The sequence below is a fragment of the Hibiscus syriacus genome, unplaced genomic scaffold (genome assembly GCF_006381635.1).
Source record: "Hibiscus syriacus cultivar Baekdansim isolate YM2019G1 unplaced genomic scaffold, ASM638163v2 tig00009009_pilon, whole genome shotgun sequence".
Classification (NCBI taxonomy): Eukaryota; Viridiplantae; Streptophyta; class Magnoliopsida; order Malvales; family Malvaceae; genus Hibiscus; species Hibiscus syriacus.
Window position 1 is genome coordinate 128,307 of NW_024062181.1, and position 21,194 is coordinate 149,500.

Below are 21,194 nucleotides of genomic sequence, written 5' to 3' on the forward strand. Positions count from 1 at the left end.
TCGACTAAAACTTAAAAATCAATCTACTAATTATTAAAAATTTCGAGTTATTCGGGTTAAATTTTACAATTCGATTTGATCTTGAAATTTTTTCTAGTAAAGTCGAGTTTATAAAATTACAACTCGAAGTCAATTCAAATCAAATTTTTTCAAATCAAGTCGGATCGAAAAAATTGATTTTTCGAGTCGAGTCTTCTCATCCTACGTAATTGTGATATATATTGGACATACCATTATCGACTAGAGACTACGTCGAGATATAGTTAAGTCTTACCAAAAAAAAGCTGATTGCAAGCACACTCACAAAAAGTCTGCCCTTTCTTGCCAGCCTCAAATATTCTAAAAGAATAAAGAATAAAATTACAACAGCTCATCATTGTAGAGCTGGATGATGATTGATCCGTTGTATTGATTAGCTGCTCTGTAAAAGATTTATGCTTCTCTTGGATATAAATTCGACATTTGTCCCACTCGAAAAGTAATGAACATGCTGTACAGAAAACTGATATATATCTAATATAGGAAGATGTTGGATTGACCATCTATATCTAGAGATGATCTAAGGTGAGAATTTTTCTAATGATAAAGTGTTTAATAACCATTGAGATTATATTATCTGAAAATTTGCACTTGAAATACTTGATACCCATTTCTCTTTTTTGGTCTAGTGGCAATTTATGATGAATAAACCACTTATTCTTGTATTTTCTCGAAATTCATTTTTTTGGATGTACAATTTTTTAAGGTACTCCTGCATATGCTGATTTTGTAAATATGTATATTGTTATAATATGCAGGGACGAAGTTCTTTGTGGTCTGCGAATCTGGAACACAGCACATGGAAGCTCTCTTGAAATTCATCTATGAGCTCTACGCTGAATATGTCCTGAAGAATCCCTTCTATGAGTTGGAGATGCCTATACGGTGCGAGCTCTTTAACATCAACCTGACACAGGCAATACAGAAGGATCGCGTTACGCTGTTGGGACGATGAAATTGTCCTCCTATGGTTTGTATCAGCTATGTTAATGTGATGCATTTTAGACCCGTGTGCTCAGTTCATAATTGCTGTGTGATTTACTGCATTGGATGATTAGGGGTAGTTATTTTTCTCAATTAACAATGAGATACCTAGTTAACTTGGAAACTGTCTCTAGTGTTTTGATCAAGGAAGTAGGAATTGCATCACCGTGACTTGATAGTTTTAAGCCTCCATCTTCTCTACGTGAAAGCAATGATCACTAGAACTAGGAGAGCAACCCATCACTGATGGGGCCAAACCAATTTGTATCATTTTCCAGTGATGTTTACCTTCCTAATGTGCCCTTGGCATTTCCCTGTTTTACATGATGTTAAAGACTCGTTTCAACCAATCACAGAAGTTTAAATTATTGTAATTTATATCACCAATACTTCTGAAATCTTATCATACTGGACCCAAAATCTATAATATTCTCCATTTCCATATCATCCATACATCTTCAAGCATATGGAAAGGAGTTTTTCCATTAATTCATTAGAAAACATACTTTCTTACACCAATATCATCATAGCATATTTCTGACATAGCAGAAAAACTGATATGCACATAATCAAGAACTGAATACAATTATTCCACCATATAACTATGGCAAATCTAGATGAAGATTTGCTGATATACACTAATTATAGAATTATTTGTTAATAAAAGACAAAGAAGGCCAGTCTGGTTTCATGGATGTTTTCATGCTCTCATTTACAATTGCAGGGGTTGCAGGTGCAATTGTCTCCACACTTGCACCCATTCTCAGCCCCAACTCCCATCTCAGATCCCTCAAAATGCCTGCATGTATTCAAAAACAGTAAATCAAAAGATTTAAAAGAAGACATAACTTTGCTCTATGTTTTTACGTATCTGGTGGTGCGTACGTTTTCTGGGGTGCCACGCCAAGAACAAGAGTCTCGGTTGTGGTCCTCTCGTCAACTATGTCAGGGACCATCTTGCATCTACAATATCATCCACAAAAGAAGCTTTAACAAAAGTATACAGACGATTTTGAAGGGAAGGAAAGTAAAGGAAAAGGATAAATGAATTACCCTCCACAGCCGTTGCCGCACTTGCAACCAGAGCCGCAGCCACAGTTTCCTCCGCAGCTAGACATGTTTCAATTCTTACGGATAAAAGAGAGACGATTTTGAAGAATTGCACGGGTTAACAAGGCAGATAAGTCTGAGTTTATAGATGGGAGAGAAGAAAGAACTTCACTGACATCCGTACACGTGTCAAGAATTGGCTTGGTGTTCATCCATAGGGTGTATTTTGAAGCTACGTATCCGTGCTGTGTTCCACGTATCCCCAAAAATTATCTACTCCTATCATGCACTTAAATGAAATGAAAGCGAAAGATACATGTATCATGTGACCGAGTCCAAGGGAAAGGGGATGTATATTAATATATATATATATATATATATATATGAAGTGTCACTGTATATATAGATATTGATGATTCTTTTGTTTACTTTTTTGGCAAAATGAACGGACCAGGTTTCTCTATGATCCTTTTAAACATTTCCCTTTCCCTAGGCGGGGCCACCATGGATGGTTCCAGTTTTATTTTTGCTTTGTCCTCTTAGGTTTAGAAATGATAAAATAGAGAGAATTATTACCAAATAAGTATTTCCAAGTTTGGGTAAATCAAGATGACTGAAAATAAGCTCTTCAACCTCAACCGCTAAGCTAGCATGTTCATCCGCCTATCATTGGAGCAACTTACACTTGCTCAATTTTAGTTACTTTGGATTAGCTATCCGAAGAGATTTCAATTGAATGGCTGAAATAGATAGCATCCTCAAAGTTTCAAAAGAAGTACAATGTCAAGTGTTCATCCTAATGGTAAAGTTTGAATCCTCTAATCCTTCAATTTGGTTTGCAGATGGGATAAAAAGTCGGGCTTCTCGTTGGGAAGCTCCAAGCTTTTCCTTGGCTCTATATCTGCTTCTTGCCATGAACCAATGATTGAGATAAATTAGTAAGGGAAATGTATGTTCTTTATGAAAAAGATGAAACAAATAGGGCATGTACCTTGTAATGCACAACTTTGTGGAGAACTTGGTTCTTCCATCTGCATGGTTTGAGGCTTACTGTGTTCAACTGTTCATAATGTGCGTATGATAATTGAAGTTCATCATCACTTGAGATATTAGCTTACAGTTCAAAGATAAGTGTCCTGAAGAAAGTGAACTGGAAATGTATGTCGAATTATCTTCAGACTCAAGGCTATATGCTTCTGAAATCGGCAATCCTATGCCTCTCTTTGCTTCTCTCCTGCTGCATGTTTTTAGTTGGACACGCACAACTCAATATTCCTGTGTCAGATACCTACTTATATTCGAGTCTAAACACACTCTTACTTTATCAATATATATATCGTTTCTTCATCTTAAATTTTCCTTCTCGGCATGCATGATGAATGACCGCCTGCACCAAGATGGTCCCCCACGTCGGAAGCTGGATTTTCCGCCACAGGTCACTCACCCCTTGCTTCCTATTGCTGATTTACACCTCCACTAAAAGAAATCTCCTAAACAATAGAATTAACCCTGAAATTGGCATCTATTAATTAATCAAGTAGTTAAGGATATTCACAATCTTATATAGATTCGAATCTCGACGTTTATATAAAATTTTATTTTTTCTTTTATTTTGTTCGAACCTGTGTTATTTAAAAGGACAAATCATCCTTTATCTTTCTTTGAGTTTTAATATCCAACCAATTAAATCAATATATACTGACACAATTCATATATTCATGTAGTTTTTGCCTATTTTGTCATATTATAATTGTCTTCAAATTATTTCGTGTTTATACACGTAGCAACAAATTACTAATTAATGTTATATGTTAACATATTTACATTATATTCGTGCTAAATCATATGTCTAATGTATAATGATGTGATGTTGAACATTAACACCTCAAATGAAAAGGTAAGCTTATAGTACTAACACGTTTATGTACACCATAGCAGAACCAACCATTTCAGCTTTTCACCCCTTTTCCTTAACGGTATCTTTCTCCCCCATCCCTCATTTTAAAAGGAGTGTATTTTGGTCTATGGAGCCAAGAGCCTGAGACCTGGTCCCGCTTTGTTGTCCTTTCTCTTGGCCCGGGACAAATATGATTCCTCTCTCCCCTCCACAGGGGAGATAATGTCCGAATCATTTGTCCCTTTCTCTTCTCTCTTTGTTCTCATCTTCTCTTATTCATTTTGAGTTTCAAAATCCAAAACTTGCTCTTTTCCTTTTGGATTATCATTAAATAACCAACCTTCCACCACTCCTTTTCGACCAAGTCCTATCCGTTTGATGATGGCACAAAGGGTACGTTTTCTGATTTGTCTCTCCGTCCCTTTCAAAGTTTCGAGCTTGTGTTGATGATTCCTTGCGTTATTCTTCATTTGCTTGTGTTGTAAATGCAGGAACAAGGGTGGCCTCTAGGCCTTAAGCCATTGAATGCAAGAATTGGGTTGCTGACATACCCTGATTTCTCTGCTTTTATCTCATTCATCACTGCTTCTTCCCCCACCTCCTCCTGCATTTCTTCTTCGGATCTTGATACCCAGGTCAGCACCCAAATTTTCTTATATAATCAAAACCCATATCCCATCATATGTTGAACAAGATGACAACAAAATGGAAGATGCCCCCAAGCTGTTGGATCCTGAACCGATTCATGTGTTTAAAGTGGCATTGGTCACTTTGAGGTCACATACACAACGATCCAACACTTGTTTAAGCTGTCACCTGCATGGATCCCATCTTTATTTGTCCAATGTTTGAATCTCTCTCTCTCTTTCAAGTAATGGTGTTGGGCATTCAAGTTAGACGCATGCATGTATTTAACAACTTGAATAGAAATGCGTTGGTGGGTTTTGGTTTTGACGAACTCTTGTTTTTGTTGCAAGTCGACTGGGTCATTCTTCCATGAAAAGAGCATAACACTGGGCAGCCTCATAGGAATTTCGAGCTTTCTAGAGATGTCAAGGACATCAACCAGGAGAAGAATAACACAAACCTCGAGAGAAGAGAAGAAGAATTGCAAATGTAGGACCTGGCTGTTCTCATTATGTTCGAAACTAAGCACTGATGCAGTGGACACAAACATCAAATCTAACTCACTGGGTCAGTTTCTTCAAGTAGAAAGGCGAGCGGCACCCAACACTTGCACATGGAATCATCACCACACCAGTGTTGCATATGATTTCTAGCTTACTGCATAACCCAATTCACTTTTTTATATTCAAGGATTCTTCACGAAAACGTTTATGATGGTTTCCCTTCTCCTTAATTTCAAGATTGATGTAATCATATTAAATCGAAAGGGATGAACTTTCAAAATAAATAAACAAGGGACAATTAAATTAAATAAGGAACCATATCATGTATACGAGATTAATTGCATCAAAGTCAAGCACTTGAAATCTCTCCTTTCCAAGGTGAATATAAGTCGGACAATGTCCCATGGAGACTGAAGGGCAAGGATTGGGTAAATGCTGTTAAGTTGAAGGTGCAACACGCCATGATTTAGCTGCAGAGTTAGGTGACAAATTTGCCAAAATAATGATGCTGGATGGTGTCGATATGTTTCTTAAACTTGGTGAACATAGAGGTAGATGAGCTGAAATCTTGTTTGAACAAAGCAGGCGAAACCAAGTCCTTGATTGAACTTGCTAATCCCTTCACTCCTTGCCAAGTGTGTTGAACATTAGAAACCGAAAGCCCACCATTGGTGATCCAACAGGAAGACTATTATTCTAATCTCAGAGACAGATTGAACGGCCATTGCAATCGCTGGTGGCTTCCAAACTAATTCAAAAAGCCTTGGGCTGTCACTGCTATTTATGGTTTCTTCTCAGACTGCCAACCCTACATGATTTCTGTCTCCTCTTGAATAATAATGAGCAACCCCCCCCCGGGGCATAATTGGTACCTAAACATTCTTCTTTCTCTCCTCTGTTTGATTTTTCTTGAAATTCATGAAACTCAAATCAAAGTTTCGACCTTATCTTAGTCCATTTATAATTTTCAATATATGATCATTGTGAAATCAAGATATATTGCTTTTCTCACATCACCGTTCCTATTTGGAAGAAAATATACTAGCACCAATGAATAAAAGAAAGCCCGAAAATTTCACTTTGAAAGAAAAGTTTTAAGGATTTCTTGTACAAGTTTACCTATAAAATGTAAACGACATTAGACACTTAACGACTAGATAAAAAAAACAAATTTCAAAAGTTGTATATTTTCCTTTTTATTCTTTTTTGAGAAAGGTAAAATGAGAGTTTATTTTGGATCTAAAAATAGTCACTAGAGCAAACCCTTTTCTTCTTTCAATTGCTGTCCCAGAATGGGCTAAATTTCGGGCCCAATGATCCCAAAATGGCAACAATTCAGCTCCTGCCATTAACAATAGGGTGGGAAACTTCAGCATTATCGCAAAGCTCAACCCTACAGCACCAGCAGTTGAAAACCGCTTAACTTTTAAAAAATTCTCACCATCTCTCAATCTTCATAATTCATCCACCAAGTCCTCAAAAATAAAAACGAAACCCCCCAAGCCTCCCCACTCATTCCAATGTTTAAAAACATATCAATAGATCTCGAAAGTGATGCAAAATGATTCCATACTTTTTTTTCAATGAAATAACAATGTACAAGTACCGAAGATTTAGTTTTACATTTGTTTGTTAGGGGCTATAGTGATACTATTCATCTCTCCGATATACCTTGTTTGACGATGTCTGTTTCTGATATCCAGTATAATGGTTTGCTGGCTCCAGATGCTTTGCAAGAGCTTGAAGATGAATGAATTGAAGAACTTTGCGATAGATTTCCACCCTTGGGTTGTTGGTAGTAATGCATTAACTTCAGAACATAAGCATCATCATGCAAGTGGAACGGCGTACTGTGATACAGATGAAACAATCAGAAAAGATAAGTCTGCCATGGTAAAAATCAAAATTATAAAACAAAAAAGAAATGTTGTATGTTTTCCATGGTACAGTGAAATATACTTGCCTGTTAAAGTCAAGGTGCACCAGTTGCATATCCTCAGAAATCTCAATCTCAACAGTGGCATGTGGGCTAGTCTAATGGAGGAGAAAGTAAATTAGTTGAAATTAATAACAAACCTGAAAACAAATTCTCTCAATACATATACACAAACCAAAGCAGAAGGTTATTGTTTAAGAAAAGAAAGAATACAAGAACTTTATACCAGTTGCAAAGATAGAAATACTCATACTTGAACCAATATAAATGGCAAGGTAAATCCTTCTTTAGGAGCTGTATTATTCTTGGGGATCTGCTGGTTCCGTTTGATCATGTTCTGGAGACCTGCAATCTTTTTTATTTTTGCAGACATTTTAGGCATGGGATGTAGCTTATAAACCCACTTTGAAGAACAAATCACAATAAGAAAAGAGGAAAAAAATATCATTTATGCAATGTCGTAAATGGCTCATGACTCGTGTATAGTTCTGTTTTTTTCTCTCTCTAACACTAGAGCACAAGCAGGTCTTCTATAAATATCAAAATGTTGTCTGAAAGTAATAAAAAAAATGAAAAAAAAATTACTTGTTCTTCTAAATCTTTCAAATAAGCAGCTTTCCGTGAGACCCTTGTCATTAGTTGAACATGCATTGCCTGCAGGCATTAAAAAAACAGTCATGCTAATATGATTTGTAGAATAATCTTCCTCCTGTGAATTCATGTGTCCATGGTGACGTGTGAGTTCTATAAAAAATGTTGTTACATCAGAAGATTCTCAACCTTAAGTTCTTCAAAATCCTTTGTTTGTGTAGGAGAAAGTCCATTCCACCTGATTTCTTTCTTCTCCCTCGTAACAATATCCATTGCAATGAGTACATTTAATGCATCATACACCCGCCGCCGAACATTCTTCTCATGGAACTGAAAACCCCAAAATGCTCACTTGTTTTTGCAATACATTTAAGAGGCAAGCATCGGATGATTAAAGAATAAGAACTTAAAATTCATAGGAAAAATACCTCATCCGTAGATCCTGCTGTATGAGTCTGAGCGGTGGCGAACTCTTCTATAATTTCGTCTGCAACCTGAGAATCATAAACAACTCAACTCGTGAGATTCATGCTTGGTTCTAATAAAAAAGGATAACATCTTCTCTCAGCAAAGAAACAGGTAAGACTGCATATTCCGCTATTCTAGAGCACTATAACAATTTCTCAAGTGATATATTACTTGAAAGATGTAATTCCAATGTTAAGAATGCAACATGAAACCATATATATTCATGTTTATAAGAAAGCTATAGTGATCAAGTTACCATGTACTAGGAACATATAATTGTAGCCATATATATACAGCTTCTTACACTCAACAAAATTTTCATTTGAGTCGTTATATCACTCACATTCACATGACAAATCTCAAACCTACTCTGGCAATAAACTTGAACAGAAAACATATACTACCTAAACAAATAATAGTGCAAAAACATACCTCAGCATATGTGGTGCTCCCCTTACTTTCCAACTTCTTGCAAACTGAAAAAAGTAGTTCAAGTCAATCAAAACGAACATGGAATCCAAAGTAAGCCATCAGTTGTTCCAGCAGAAATTAATAGCGTACACAAATTGACCACTAAAACTAATTTGAGAGAAGCAAAATGTAACTTACCAAGATTTCTTATATTTCTCAAGGATGTATAAAGTATTTGAGATATATTTAAAAATTATCAAGTAAAATAGATCAAATTCAACTTAATATATAAAAATCACCAACCCATAACACTGAACTGGCGCAGGCCCCCACCAGGCATTCTTGATACCTTCTTCTTCGGTGTACTGGTCATGTAGAAGGAAAATCAACCAAAAATAAATTGAATATCACTTACTGGCTGAAGTGTTACATATATAGTTACTAAAACAGATATAAGAAAAACTGATTAAAGCGAGAGCAAAGCAATAAAAATAATCAAAATGTCAAATGTAAATCACCCGTCACCAAGACCAGCAGAGGCATTCTTTTGCTTGACTGCTGATTGATTCATCCTATGAGAAGTTGAAGCATTTGTTGGAGTAGCAACCGGACTCATCTCACCATAAGGACTATCTTCCAAATGTGGGTCGTCCATCATATTCACTCACTAATTGTTACTACAAAACAAAGCTAACCCAAAATTATCAAAGCAAATTATAATCAATTAACGCAAGAATTCACTAAAAACAACGACTTTGAGGTAACGCTGATTGTAATATTTCAGAATACAATGCCGACATTTTTAACTCGGTCTATGACTATATGCAAATGATGGAACTTTGTACAACTTTTAGATTTTCTAGATTAACATCAAGCAGAATCTGTGAAATTAAAATTACCCATATAATATTTATTCACATTACTTCAACATAAAAAAGAACCCCTAACAATAAATTTTAATTCAAGAATTAAAGGAAAACCTAAATAACAAAAGATACGGACCTGAGGAGTAATCAGTGAATGAAGATTAAAGGCAGAGAAAAACCCTAAAAAAATGAAATATGAAGCTTTTCAAAGGAACAGAAACGAATCGTGTTCCCGCTAAATGTTATTTTTTTTCCCATGAATAGATCTGCCGTCGAGCAAACGACTTTCAAAATTTCTAAATTACCCCTTACTTTTATTTGAGTTTACCAATTAGTCCATGGCAGGACCACGTGTCACAAATTGGTTAAATTGTGAAATCGGCTTTCTTGTTGGGTATATACCTCATTTTATTCACATTTCTCACAAGTTATTGTATTTAATAAATTAACAATCTCCAATAAGACAATGAAATGTATTGTATCCTTATTGACTAATCAAGATTAAGTCAAAATTTCGTGTATTATCTCACATGAAATCGTATATTGAATGATGATCTCAAGACATTATGCATTTCATGAAAAAAAATATACTATTTACACTGTTTTGATCTGAAATTTTCAGGATCAAGAAGTTGTACCAAAAGTTTCTCAAGCCTCTTTGAACTTACAGTAGGTTTAACAGCATTTGGATTCCCCCATAAACAACACAAGGATCTTTACCCGGAACCGAACCACCTACACACCACCCCCGGGGTAAACTGACCATTCGATATTTTTTCAACAGCTCCTTGCCGATCATATCGAGGGTCGAATCATCATCCTCGGCGAATTTCCGAGCAAAAGGCGCTCCGCTACGAACCATGTCGTTGAAATGTTCCAATGTCGGTGTCATTGGATGGTGCTTTGGAGGATTATCCCATCTTATAAAATGCAAGTCATGATTTATAGTTGTGTTCTGTTAGTCTTTATGATTGCAGACCACGGTGTGGAAGTAGCCTTCCTGAGATTACGGGAAGTTCGTGTAGTACATAAGGAGTGTGCGAGGAAGATTATCCCATCCCCAAACGCAGAATTCGAGAAACGACTTTGTCAGCACCACCCATTCAGATCCTAGATATATATATAAATTTTCAGGATATAGCATGGGGTAAAGATTCATGCATACACTAGATATGCTATTTCCACTTCCAGATACAAGATACTTCCAACGCACAGCAATCAAATTTTCGATTGATCGACTATAATGAATAGCTAAACAGAACTTAAAACCATGATTTACTTCCACCAGAAGCTTATGGATCAGTATGCAATGTCGAGGAAGGATCCCAAAACAGTCTAAAGAGCATGTCTAACTAGCAGTTCCAAAACTATTCCACACTTTTTCCTTGTTATATTAAGATGGCCTAATGAGAGCCAGATACCAATCTTCAACGGCAAAACTAAAATCTGGAATCTCAATCTTTTCTGTAATAATCATTCATTTACCATATCTATGTCTGCTTAAATCGAATGAAAACCATATGCAACAGCCTTCAGCAGGCTTCTCTAGACTCATCTAATAAGTGTCAACTTATTCGAGAGTTTTCTAACAAATAATTTAGAGAAAACGATAAGATATACAAAAGCGTTACCCATGAATAACTTGAACGAAGCAGGCAATGATCCTTTCTCCTTAGCCCAAAAGACACCGGATTTCTTCGAATGATATAAGCCTGGGTCTATAATGATTGGTCTTGCTCTTTGGTATCTGCAAACATGAAACAAAGTCAAATTCAAAGAACGCTAGATAGACGACCTCACCATATATAAAGTGGGACAACATAAATTGGCTTCTCACTCTTTCCAGCCAATGCTACTCGTGTGCTCGAGGAAGTTGAGATCCCTAGGCAAGTATGAAAAGATGTGCACAATATATGAAACAAAAAACAAAAAGCAATCAGCAGCAGGACTACTGGAACGTGACTAGGCCTATCAAATTCTCAATTTGTTATAATTTTTCTCCAAGAGAGTGCAAAATCAAGAGTTGCTGCAAATTCAATTGCAGATGGAAATTATTGCTAATTCACAGTAGGAGACAACCTGGGATTATGCAGTTAATTGCCCAGTTCAATCAATGGCAAAGCAGTCGATGGTGCAGCCAAGTTAAAGCACATAAATCAAAGGTGAACCAAGCTTGAACTTGGTCATAGATATACTATATGCAATAGCTTTCGCCTTTTCGACAACCGTTCCAGGCAAACATTATCGCCAAATATATACTATAACAGTGTCTGTACATCCCAAGTCACCAACTGTTATCACTATAATTATAAATACACACAAAAGATACTAAGTGCACCATGGTTCCATGCTCTATCACCATCAACCATTGCTAAAGTTCCATCAACAACATCAAAATCCTACTTATTATATAAATATCATATTTTGCTCTCATTTCAGTTCATTCAATTCCGAATTATGGATCCGGAGCTCAACTGAATTGACTCTAACATCAGCGCGTCCGAGTTTCAAATCCCAATATATGCATTTCCCTACGTATAAATCCAAATTACCTATAATTCAATCATAAAAATTTCATCTAATGGCCGCAAAGGCGCAAAATCTCAACAACCTAACATTTTCAAATTCGGAATATAACAAAAATCAATTCTTACTTCTTACCATCTTGATTCATGAGGGGATAATCAGATGCGCTAAGGTTGACGAACCAGTCCCAATCCTTAGCTTCCTTCAACAAAATCGCCACTGCGTGAAGCGTGCTAGCAATGACAGTAGGCCCTTTATAAGTCACCAAATTAGCCTTTCCATTCACCATCACATTCCCAAACTCCCTAATCACCCTCTCCGATTTCACATACTTAGCCAAATCTAACCGCTCCGAATCCGAAGCTTCTAGATCGATATGGAGCAAATAGTAATTTCTGGGATGATAAACCGCCTGCAACAACCTCTTGAGGCGTGGCACATCCCCTTTCGTCCCCGATATCAAGTAAGCAAATCTGGGTAACTTGTTGTAATCCCGTTCGGAGAAGGTGAATTTGGGGCTGTGAAAAGAGAAATGGGACTCGGAAGAAGTGGATTTAGTTTGGGTAGAAGTTAATGAGAGGAGAAAAGTAAGTGAAATGATTGAGATTATGAGAACTGGCAACAAAAGCCATGATCGATCTGCAGAACAAGGAAAGTGAGCTCTTTTCATTAATTGAAATTTCTTTTCGGACAGAGTTAAATTTTAGGATGGAAGCTAATTTGACAAAGTTGAAAAAGAAAGGTGTTGGATTCGGTGTCGGCGCCAGTGGTTCTGTTAAAGGGAAAGGTACTTTGCTGTCTGGAGAGGGAAATAATCCCCCATTGGAATTTAATTTAGGGTAAAGTATAATAATGGTCACTGAATATTTCTAAAGCTTACATTTAGGTCCTCTAACTTTTAAAATTTGTAATACAGTCCCCCAACACTTATTCCGTTTGCAATATGGTCTCTCAACTTAAACCACCATTAGAAAATTAGGGTAAATTATATAAATGGTCATTAAACTTTTTAGACACTTGAATTTAGGTCCCTCAACTTTTAAAACTTACAAAACAGTCCTCAATTTCATTCTAAACCCCAAATTCCAAAGTAATTCAATTTTATTCTAAATAGTAAATTCATGTTCAAAATTCCAAAGTAATTCAATTTCATTCTAAACCCTAAATTTCAAAATAATTCAATTACATTCTAAACCTTAAATTGAAGTATTTTAAAATTTGGGGTTTAGAATTTAATTGAATTATTTTGGAATTTAGGGTTTAGAATGAAATTGAGGACTGTTTTGTAAGTTTTAAAAGTTGGGGGTTCTAAATTCAAGTGCCTTAAAAGTTCAATGACCATTTATATAATTTACCCTAATTTTCTAACTGTGGTTTAAGTTGGGGACCATATTGCAAACGGAATAAATGTTGGGGGACTGTATTGCAAGTTTTAAAAGTTGAGAGACTTAAATGCAAACTTTAGAAATATTCAACGACCATTACTATACTTTACCCTTTAATTTAAAATTTTTAAGGTAACTTTTTTACTTTGGGTCTTGCTCTATTCTAATTGTTCTTATTATGTTTCAAAAATAAACATTTTATTCAAATTTAAATAAATACCAATTATAATTTGTGTTAATTGATTCGTACTTGTAATCAATCAAATTAAAAGAATAATTCGATTTGTCATTATTCAACACAAATGTTATTTAATAGATGATTAAGGAATTAGTATTTTGTTTCACTAATCATTAATCAATTTATCAAACCAAATTTAGTTGTGTCCCATAGCATGAATTGGAAGTTATGTAACGAGTGTATGCATCTGACAATTAATTTATAAACCAATTTCTAAGCAATCCATGCTGTGAAGGCAATTAGATTTGAAGCATACCAAAACACAGGCAACTGAGATCAAAACTAAGATTTGAACCACAACAAAAATTACAAGATGCTTAAAACCATAAAACTCTCTTCGGATTGTGTAACCGAAGATAGAGCAACAAACCCCAAATGTTCATTTGAATCCGATTAGAAAACAACAGAAGGAAACTTAAAACCAACAACTAAGACACGGGAACAGCAGATAAGCAGATAAAAGATAACGAACAAGATTCTTAGTCAACTTCCTCAATCTTAGGGCCAGCACCGCTTCCGCCAGCTGGGACATCATCATCCATGCCGCCACCCATGTCACCGCCAGCACCCTGGTACATCTTAGCAATGATGGGGTTGCAGATGCTCTCCAACTCCTTCATCTTGTCATCAAATTCATCAGCCTCAGCGAGTTGGTTGCTGTCCAGCCATTGGATGGCTTGCTCAATTGCATCTTCAATCTTCTTCTTATCTTCTGCAGAAAGCTTGGCACCAATCTTCTCATCCTTCACTGTGTTCCTCATGTTGTATGCATAGTTTTCTAATGCATTCTTTGACTCGACCTTCTTCTTGTGCTCTTCATCCTCCGATTTGTACTTCTCCGCCTCCTCAACCATCTTCTCAATTTCCTCCTTTGAGAGTCTACCCTTGTCATTGGTAATGGTGATTTTGTTCTTTTGTCCAGTGGTTTTGTCCTCTGCAGACACATTCAAGATACCATTGGCATCGATGTCAAAGCACACTGTGATCTGTGGAACACCCCTGGGTGCTGGGGGGATGCCAGAGAGCTCAAATTTGCCAAGCAAGTTGTTGTCTCTGGTCCTTGTTCTCTCACCTTCATAGACCTGGATCAACACACCAGGCTGATTGTCGGAGTAGGTAGAGAAGACTTGTTCTTTCTTGGTCGGGATGGTGGTGTTCCTAGGAATCAAAACAGTCATCACACCACCAGCAGTTTCCAAACCGAGAGACAATGGGGTGACATCCAAGAGCAAGAGATCCTGCACCTTCTCATTGCCCTCACCACTCAATATGGCAGCTTGGACAGCAGCACCATAGGCAACAGCCTCATCAGGGTTGATGCTCTTGCAGAGCTCCTTTCCATTGAAGAAATCCTGCAAAAGCTGTTGGACCTTTGGAATTCTAGTGGAACCACCAACAAGTACAACATCATGGATGGTGCTCTTGTCCATCTTGGCATCCCTCAAACATTTCTCAACTGGTTCCATACACTTCCTGAATAGGTCCATGTTAAGTTCCTCGAATCTAGCACGGGTAATGGTTGAGTAGAAGTCGATACCCTCGTACAAGGAATCAATCTCAATAGTGGTCTGGGCAGTGGATGACAGCGTTCTCTTTGCCCTCTCACAAGAAGTCCTCAATCTGCGAAGAGCTCTGGGGTTACCACTAATGTCCTTCTTGTTCTTTCTCTTAAACTCCTGGACAAAGTGGTTCACCATTCTATTATCAAAATCTTCACCTCCAAGGTGAGTGTCCCCAGCAGTGGCTTTCACTTCAAAGATACCCTCTTCAATGGTTAGAAGAGAGACATCAAAAGTACCACCACCAAGATCAAAGATCAAGACATTCTTTTCACCGACACTGGTAGCTTTCTTGTCAAGGCCATAAGCAATGGCAGCAGCCGTGGGTTCATTGATAATACGCATGACATTAAGACCAGCAATGACACCAGCATCCTTTGTTGCTTGACGCTGCGAGTCATTGAAGTAAGCAGGGACAGTAACCACAGCATTCTTAATTGTAGACCCAAGGTAAGCCTCGGCAATTTCACGCATCTTTATAAGTACCATTGAAGAGATCTCTTCAGCGGCAAATTGCTTCTCTTCACCCTTGTAAGTAACAACAATCATCGGCTTGTCACCAGGTCCAGCAATGACCTTGAATGGCCACAGTTTCATATCACCTTGAACAGATGCATCACTGAATCTACGTCCAATCAATCTCTTTGCATCTGCAAAGCCAAAAAACACATTAATTCACCGAAATCAAATTCAAATGATAATAAAACTACAGAAAATATTAACCAGGAAAGCTCAATCATAGATAAGTACGAATATTAATCCAACCGAAGTAACTAAGTTCAACAGATGCAGATCCAAAATATATAGTAAACAAATCGATCATTGAGTAATGCTGACCAAAGTCGGCAGATCTAAACTGGCTATAAATAAAATGAAAACTATACTACAACTAACATAATGAGAAGTCGAAGTCACAATCAATAAATTATTCATCAACATCATGGTTATCCAAAAAGAAAGATCTTCAGATCTAAACAAAAATCTAGGCTCAAGCTACAGCAGATCTTAGCAATCTTATCTCGTAGAGTTCAGATCTATATCCTTTCACTTCAATAAACGAACCTACCTTAGCATAGGTCCAACTAAAACTAAACAGGGATCGAACCAGAATACAAGATCTAAACAAAGAGCTGAACAAAATTGAATCTTACTAACTATAATAACAGAAAAAAGATAACTAAGTCAAAGATTACCAAAGACGGTGTTGATGGGGTTCATGGCGACCTGGTTCTTAGCTGCATCACCGATCAAACGCTCACTGTCGGTAAAACCGACATAAGACGGCGTCGTTCTGTTACCTTGATCGTTGGCGATGATCTCAACACGATCATGTTGCCAAACACCAACGCAAGAATAAGTGGTTCCGAGATCGATTCCGATGGCTGGACCTTCTCCTTTACCGGCCATTACTTTCTACTTATTGTTGTGTCGACGAAAAGAATATGAGAAGAATAAAAGAGAAAACAGTAAACTAAAACGAACTACAGAGGAGAAACAGCTACTAACAGCTAGGGTTTCAAGATGCAGAGCAAGGAGGAAATGAGTTGCATTATAAAGAGGTAATCAATATTCGAGAATGTTCTGATCCCTGGACTCTAGGAACCGTCCGATCATGGAAATTATTTTAACGGTCCCAGATTTTAGGTAAGAAAAGGCAAAGTTTCTTACGGCTGTTTCCCATTGGACCGTCACCGTCCCGGAAGATTCTATGGAAATGTAAATAAAAGAAAAATGTGTTAAGCAATGAATTTTCTCAAGATTGCGTTAATTTATTATCCTATAATCTTGTTTTAGATACTCAAATTAAATTGGATACGTAACCTACATTCGTAGATAATTTTCTCAATGTTTGATTCTGATTTACATTTATCATTAGTTTTTTAGTAGTCATATCCCCTGTTGTGGTTCATTTTTACCATAACAATCACATATGTTTATTCTTATTTATCGTTCGAATTTTTTTTTGGATGTGTTCTTCACCTTTTCATTGTATGATCTATATATTATCTTAACTGACTAATTTCTTGTGTTAATAGTTATAGGAAAATATCATAATTATGTGCTTAGTATACAAATCTATTTGTAGTCATTATTTGAATTTTTTGATGTTTTTTCTTTCTTAATAAAATTAGCCACTTTTATCTATTAAAAAAGGACATTGTACAAGTTGTGAAACCTAAAATGGAAATTGCAAAGAAAATGCTGGATTATTTGAAAATATGCAAATTTAGTCTCTAAGTTTAATTGTTTTTTCAATTTCATGTCTGATTTTTTTAAATTTACGTTAATCTTTGAACTTAACTTTTTCAATTTAATCATGAATTTAAATTGTTAGACATTTTAGATGCCATTACATAATCCTAGAGGAACATGTCATCAAAAAGAACTAAAATTACAAATTTATAGACTAAATTGGAAAATTAATAAATATCAAGACCAATACAGACAAAAAATGTTTACCGACCAATTTGAGAGAAATTATCAAATATAAGGACTAAATGTTGTCTATCTCCTAAGAAAAATGGCTGACAACACAAACCAATAAGAACATTTTTAGTAATGGTATGATGTGGGCAAAACATTTAGACTCTAACCATCAATGATCCCATAATTGTTTCGGTCCAAAGTGAATTTAGGTACTTTAGTAGACAAAAAAAACTTTATAAATTTAAATGATGATGGAAGGAACAATTAACTAGGGAAGGTGGAGCAGAGGCAGCAACGGCAGCACCGCCGGTTTCGGCCAAGAATGTGTAGGACCAAACCATTTCTTGCATAAGATTAGCCGGGACGTATGTCCCTAATCAAACAATAATGCTTCTCCAACTCCTTTGTTGACTCTATCATCTGACCGTATCATATGTTATCGTCGAGGGTTGATGACTACTTATCAATATGCATTACTTGAACAAGAAGCACTTGAAAACACACAACATTCCTGATTGAAGATGGGCGGTGGCATCTTAACCACTGTAGGGGTTCCAACCTACGACTCTCGGCCTCTCCCCGGACCCCTTTACAACGGAGGCCAACCTGCATGATTGCAGTTTGAATCTAGTCTCGTGCAATAAAGCTCATTTCTGGGGTCAATAATCCCCTTAAGAAAACACCAGAGAAAGGAAGATTAGCAGCTTCATACGTGAATAGAAAACAAAGTGAACTCTAATAAGACCGTATTTATTCGAATTGGTGAAGGAAACTCATACAGAACTGTAACAGCATCTGAATTCTGTTATAGAAAAGCCTCAATGTTATCATTACATGTATAGATTGTCACAGACTACTTGGCACTACAGACAGAAAATGATTAAAAAGAAAAATAAGTAAAGGTAAAGCATTGAATTTACAGTCACTCTTTGGTCCATGTGATGCTACTTCTTCATTGCAACAACAATCCAGAATCCGCCCATAAGGCCTTTTAGCTGCTCCATCTTCTTTCCATAGCTTAAAAAGCCTAAACCGCTAACGATCTATAAATGACTTATTCATGAGGTTGACGGCATCGTCCATGAACTGCAATAACAGTAGCAAGTAACCGAGTGAATCATGAAATATTATCAGATGCACATACTTTACATCTATAGCCTTTTTGTTTTTTTGGGGTAACAGTAATAGAAGCCTGAATCATATAAAGTACTTCACTAAACAATGCCTTTTAAACCGATCATTCTAGGGTGCTCTAGACCCATGTTACTCGGACTTCATTCTTCTTCAAGTGCCTGTGCCTGACGCTAGTGTGGAACACACGGATTCAAGTATATGACCTCCCAAAGATCCTCTATATACATAGAGAAACTTAGAAAAATCTAACCATACATGTGGTGGATACATGCTCGCATCCGAGATTCACATATAATTCCAAATAACACGTTTGAACTGCCTTAAAATGCCACAGCATGACAAATTGGAATAGTCCCATTTCCAACTGCCAGGCCTCGATGTTAAAAACAAAAGCTATATGAATGTCTTGGGCCTATTGGCTACAAAAGAAATAGGTTTTCTATTTCATCACACAAACATCTCCATCTCAACACTTTAAAGCTTTTCTAAATTATTTATATCAATTAATTTCAAATTGCAAATAAATCTTTACATGAAAAAATGGCCATTAACACCAAAAGTTCCTTATTGTGGATGCAAGCTACATGATAAGTGGATTATTCCATGAATGCTAGCAAAAGGAGAGCACAACAAATTTTTTACCTTTCCAAGCAACTTTAGTTCTTTACCGACAGGTTCCAAAAATTTCGTGTTAACTTCAATCGGCCACACCTATCAATGAACATATTTTGTTTAACATAACAAAGGTTAATCAAATGGTTACATTAAAGATAGATAAATCTAGGGTGACCTAGCCGCTATATGATCCAAAGTTAACTAGAAAGAGGAAAAGGACAATGAAACAAAGGTTGTAAACACAACATAAAAACATGCCACAAGTTTGTGGTGCTAAAATCGAATGCAACAGCCAACTAGACGTCTTCAACCGGTCTACCGGCATACCCGATATAAATCCTTTCGTGGTAGAAGATTACTTTTGGAGTAAATAAGCTCAAAATTCCTCAACCGTTTCATATCAAAACCCCTAACAAGAAGGATTCCCTTTAATTGTACTTAAGCAACTAATACTAATTGTCATAGATTATGATAATAAATTGATCAGAAGCCACCTTTTGCATAAATTATCCCCAAAAAAGGGGGGAAATAAATCATATTTCTTTGCCAAAGGAATGAAAAATACCTTAAGACCAAATATTCTAATAGGTACAATCTGGCCTGGGACAATGCATTCGGGTCCAGCAGCTTCCACAATGGCCTCTGTCGCTAACCCACTTCCTAGCGGATCCGAGTGCTGCAAAAATCAAAAAAAAAAATCTCATTTCTTTTTCAAAAAAAAATAAAGAAAGAAAACACGATTGATTATAAAAGCGATGACCTTCATGACGGCGATGGCATAATTGGAATTAGGTGTTTGACGTAGACGAAGAATAGGGGAATGGTGGATTCTGGGAATAGGTTTTCCAGCAGAGACTCGCCATGGAACATCCTTCTGCAACGAAGCTCCTCCTTTCTTCGACATGGTTTTTGTTTTTTTAAGAATTGAATCGATATAAACTCTGGGTTTTGGTCGAGATCTTGATAGGAATTAAGATAGTTGATAAGAAATGAATGGAAATCAGTAAATTAGAGAAGCTGTGGAAAGTGTGGATAGATTTCTTCTCACCGGGTTTTTGAACTGTGGCTTATCGAAGCTGCTTCTGGATTTATTTTGTGGATATGAATACGATATTTTGTGGGCCAATGTATTTTAGTGTATGGGCTTCAAATTTCATCAATATTTTGTATATATCTATTAAAAATATTTCCGGACAAATAGGCATTTTAATTTATATCTATTGAAATATAGTATAGTCTACTATTTATTTATATATGTCATATCAATCAAAATTGAAAATAAAAATTTAATGACTAAAATAGTTTTGTTATATTTTTAAAATTTTAAATTTATGTATAAATTAAGTTATTTCAGTGTTAAAGAAATAGTTATTATGTTAAAGGTTTTTGATTCGAACATCAACGATTGACAAGATATGTATGTATTCATTGTCAAACGATTAATAGTTTTTAAAACATATATTTCTACTCGTAATCATTCTAGATTAATAAAAAAATTATAAATTTATGGTCAACAAAAGACAACTTATTACGAAACTTAGTTTGGAATTAACATATATTATTTTTTATTAAATAATTAGATTAGTTAATTTGAAATTCGCACGAACCAACTTATCTAAGTGGTTAAAAGAATCATTGATATTCTTAGAGGTTACGAGTTTAAGCACCAACAATAGCAAGAGTGATCGAACGTTCATTGATAAATGGTTGAAAGCATTTAGAACGTATACTACTTATAATCACCTTTATTTTATTGGATAATTTTCAGTTTTATTACCCAAATAGCAAATTGCTACAGTAACATGTTACAAGATACATAATTTGGAAACAGAGAACAACCTACGTACAAAATAATCAAGGAGCACAAATATCCTAATTCCTAGCAAGAGTAATATTGACATTATCATTACTATTGAAGTTCCTATTCCTTAAGTGCAG

At 36.1% G+C, this 21,194-nt stretch overlaps 5 protein-coding genes and 1 pseudogene across 8 annotated transcripts; 1 reads left to right on the forward strand and 5 right to left on the reverse strand.

Moving 5' to 3' along the window:
* Positions 1-1,513: 1,513 nt before the first annotated feature.
* On the reverse strand, positions 1,514-2,204 carry LOC120202834 (metallothionein-like protein type 2). Its single transcript, XM_039203194.1, has 3 exons — positions 2,077-2,204; positions 1,909-1,986; positions 1,514-1,822 (listed from the first exon to the last, which is right to left on the reverse strand). The coding sequence occupies exons 1-3, from the start codon at positions 2,139-2,141 to the stop codon at positions 1,732-1,734; spliced, it is 234 nt and encodes a 77-aa protein (XP_039059125.1). The 5' UTR covers positions 2,142-2,204; the 3' UTR covers positions 1,514-1,731.
* A 2,142-nt stretch (positions 2,205-4,346) lies between these two features.
* LOC120202733 (uncharacterized protein At3g17950-like) lies at positions 4,347-5,250 on the forward strand. The gene is made up of 3 exons (XM_039203117.1): positions 4,347-4,363; positions 4,462-4,605; positions 4,948-5,250. Exons 1-3 carry the CDS (start codon positions 4,349-4,351, stop codon positions 5,248-5,250), a joined length of 462 nt encoding a protein of 153 aa, XP_039059048.1. The 5' UTR covers positions 4,347-4,348.
* A 1,336-nt stretch (positions 5,251-6,586) lies between these two features.
* On the reverse strand, positions 6,587-9,739 carry LOC120202833 (transcription factor-like protein DPA). 3 transcript variants are annotated; one of them, XM_039203193.1, is made up of 10 exons: positions 9,509-9,739; positions 9,025-9,183; positions 8,810-8,871; positions 8,528-8,571; positions 8,056-8,121; positions 7,817-7,957; positions 7,622-7,690; positions 7,290-7,388; positions 7,064-7,134; positions 6,587-6,950 (listed from the first exon to the last, which is right to left on the reverse strand). In XM_039203193.1, exons 2-10 carry the CDS (start codon positions 9,162-9,164, stop codon positions 6,755-6,757), a joined length of 888 nt encoding a protein of 295 aa, XP_039059124.1. In that variant the 5' UTR covers positions 9,165-9,183; positions 9,509-9,739; the 3' UTR covers positions 6,587-6,754. The 3 variants fall into 3 exon arrangements, with proteins under 3 accessions (XP_039059124.1, XP_039059123.1, XP_039059122.1); XM_039203192.1 differs by having other exon boundaries at positions 9,025-9,196; XM_039203191.1 differs by having other exon boundaries at positions 6,588-6,950; positions 9,025-9,173.
* A 173-nt stretch (positions 9,740-9,912) lies between these two features.
* Positions 9,913-12,628, reverse strand: LOC120202831 (annotated as a pseudogene).
* A 1,207-nt stretch (positions 12,629-13,835) lies between these two features.
* Positions 13,836-16,613, reverse strand: LOC120202829 (heat shock cognate 70 kDa protein 2). Of its 2 annotated transcripts, none has more exons than XM_039203188.1 (3): positions 16,274-16,613; positions 13,968-15,730; positions 13,836-13,925 (listed from the first exon to the last, which is right to left on the reverse strand). In XM_039203188.1, exons 1-2 carry the CDS (start codon positions 16,485-16,487, stop codon positions 14,001-14,003), a joined length of 1,944 nt encoding a protein of 647 aa, XP_039059119.1. In that variant the 5' UTR covers positions 16,488-16,613; the 3' UTR covers positions 13,836-13,925; positions 13,968-14,000. The 2 variants fall into 2 exon arrangements, with proteins under 2 accessions (XP_039059119.1, XP_039059120.1); XM_039203189.1 differs by having other exon boundaries at positions 13,839-13,930; positions 13,973-15,730.
* Positions 16,614-18,241: 1,628 nt separating this feature from the next.
* LOC120202835 lies at positions 18,242-20,295 on the reverse strand. The gene is made up of 4 exons (XM_039203195.1): positions 20,017-20,295; positions 19,822-19,932; positions 19,284-19,352; positions 18,242-18,593 (listed from the first exon to the last, which is right to left on the reverse strand). The coding sequence occupies exons 1-4, from the start codon at positions 20,158-20,160 to the stop codon at positions 18,543-18,545; spliced, it is 375 nt and encodes a 124-aa protein (XP_039059126.1). The 5' UTR covers positions 20,161-20,295; the 3' UTR covers positions 18,242-18,542.
* Positions 20,296-21,194: the final 899 nt, after the last annotated feature.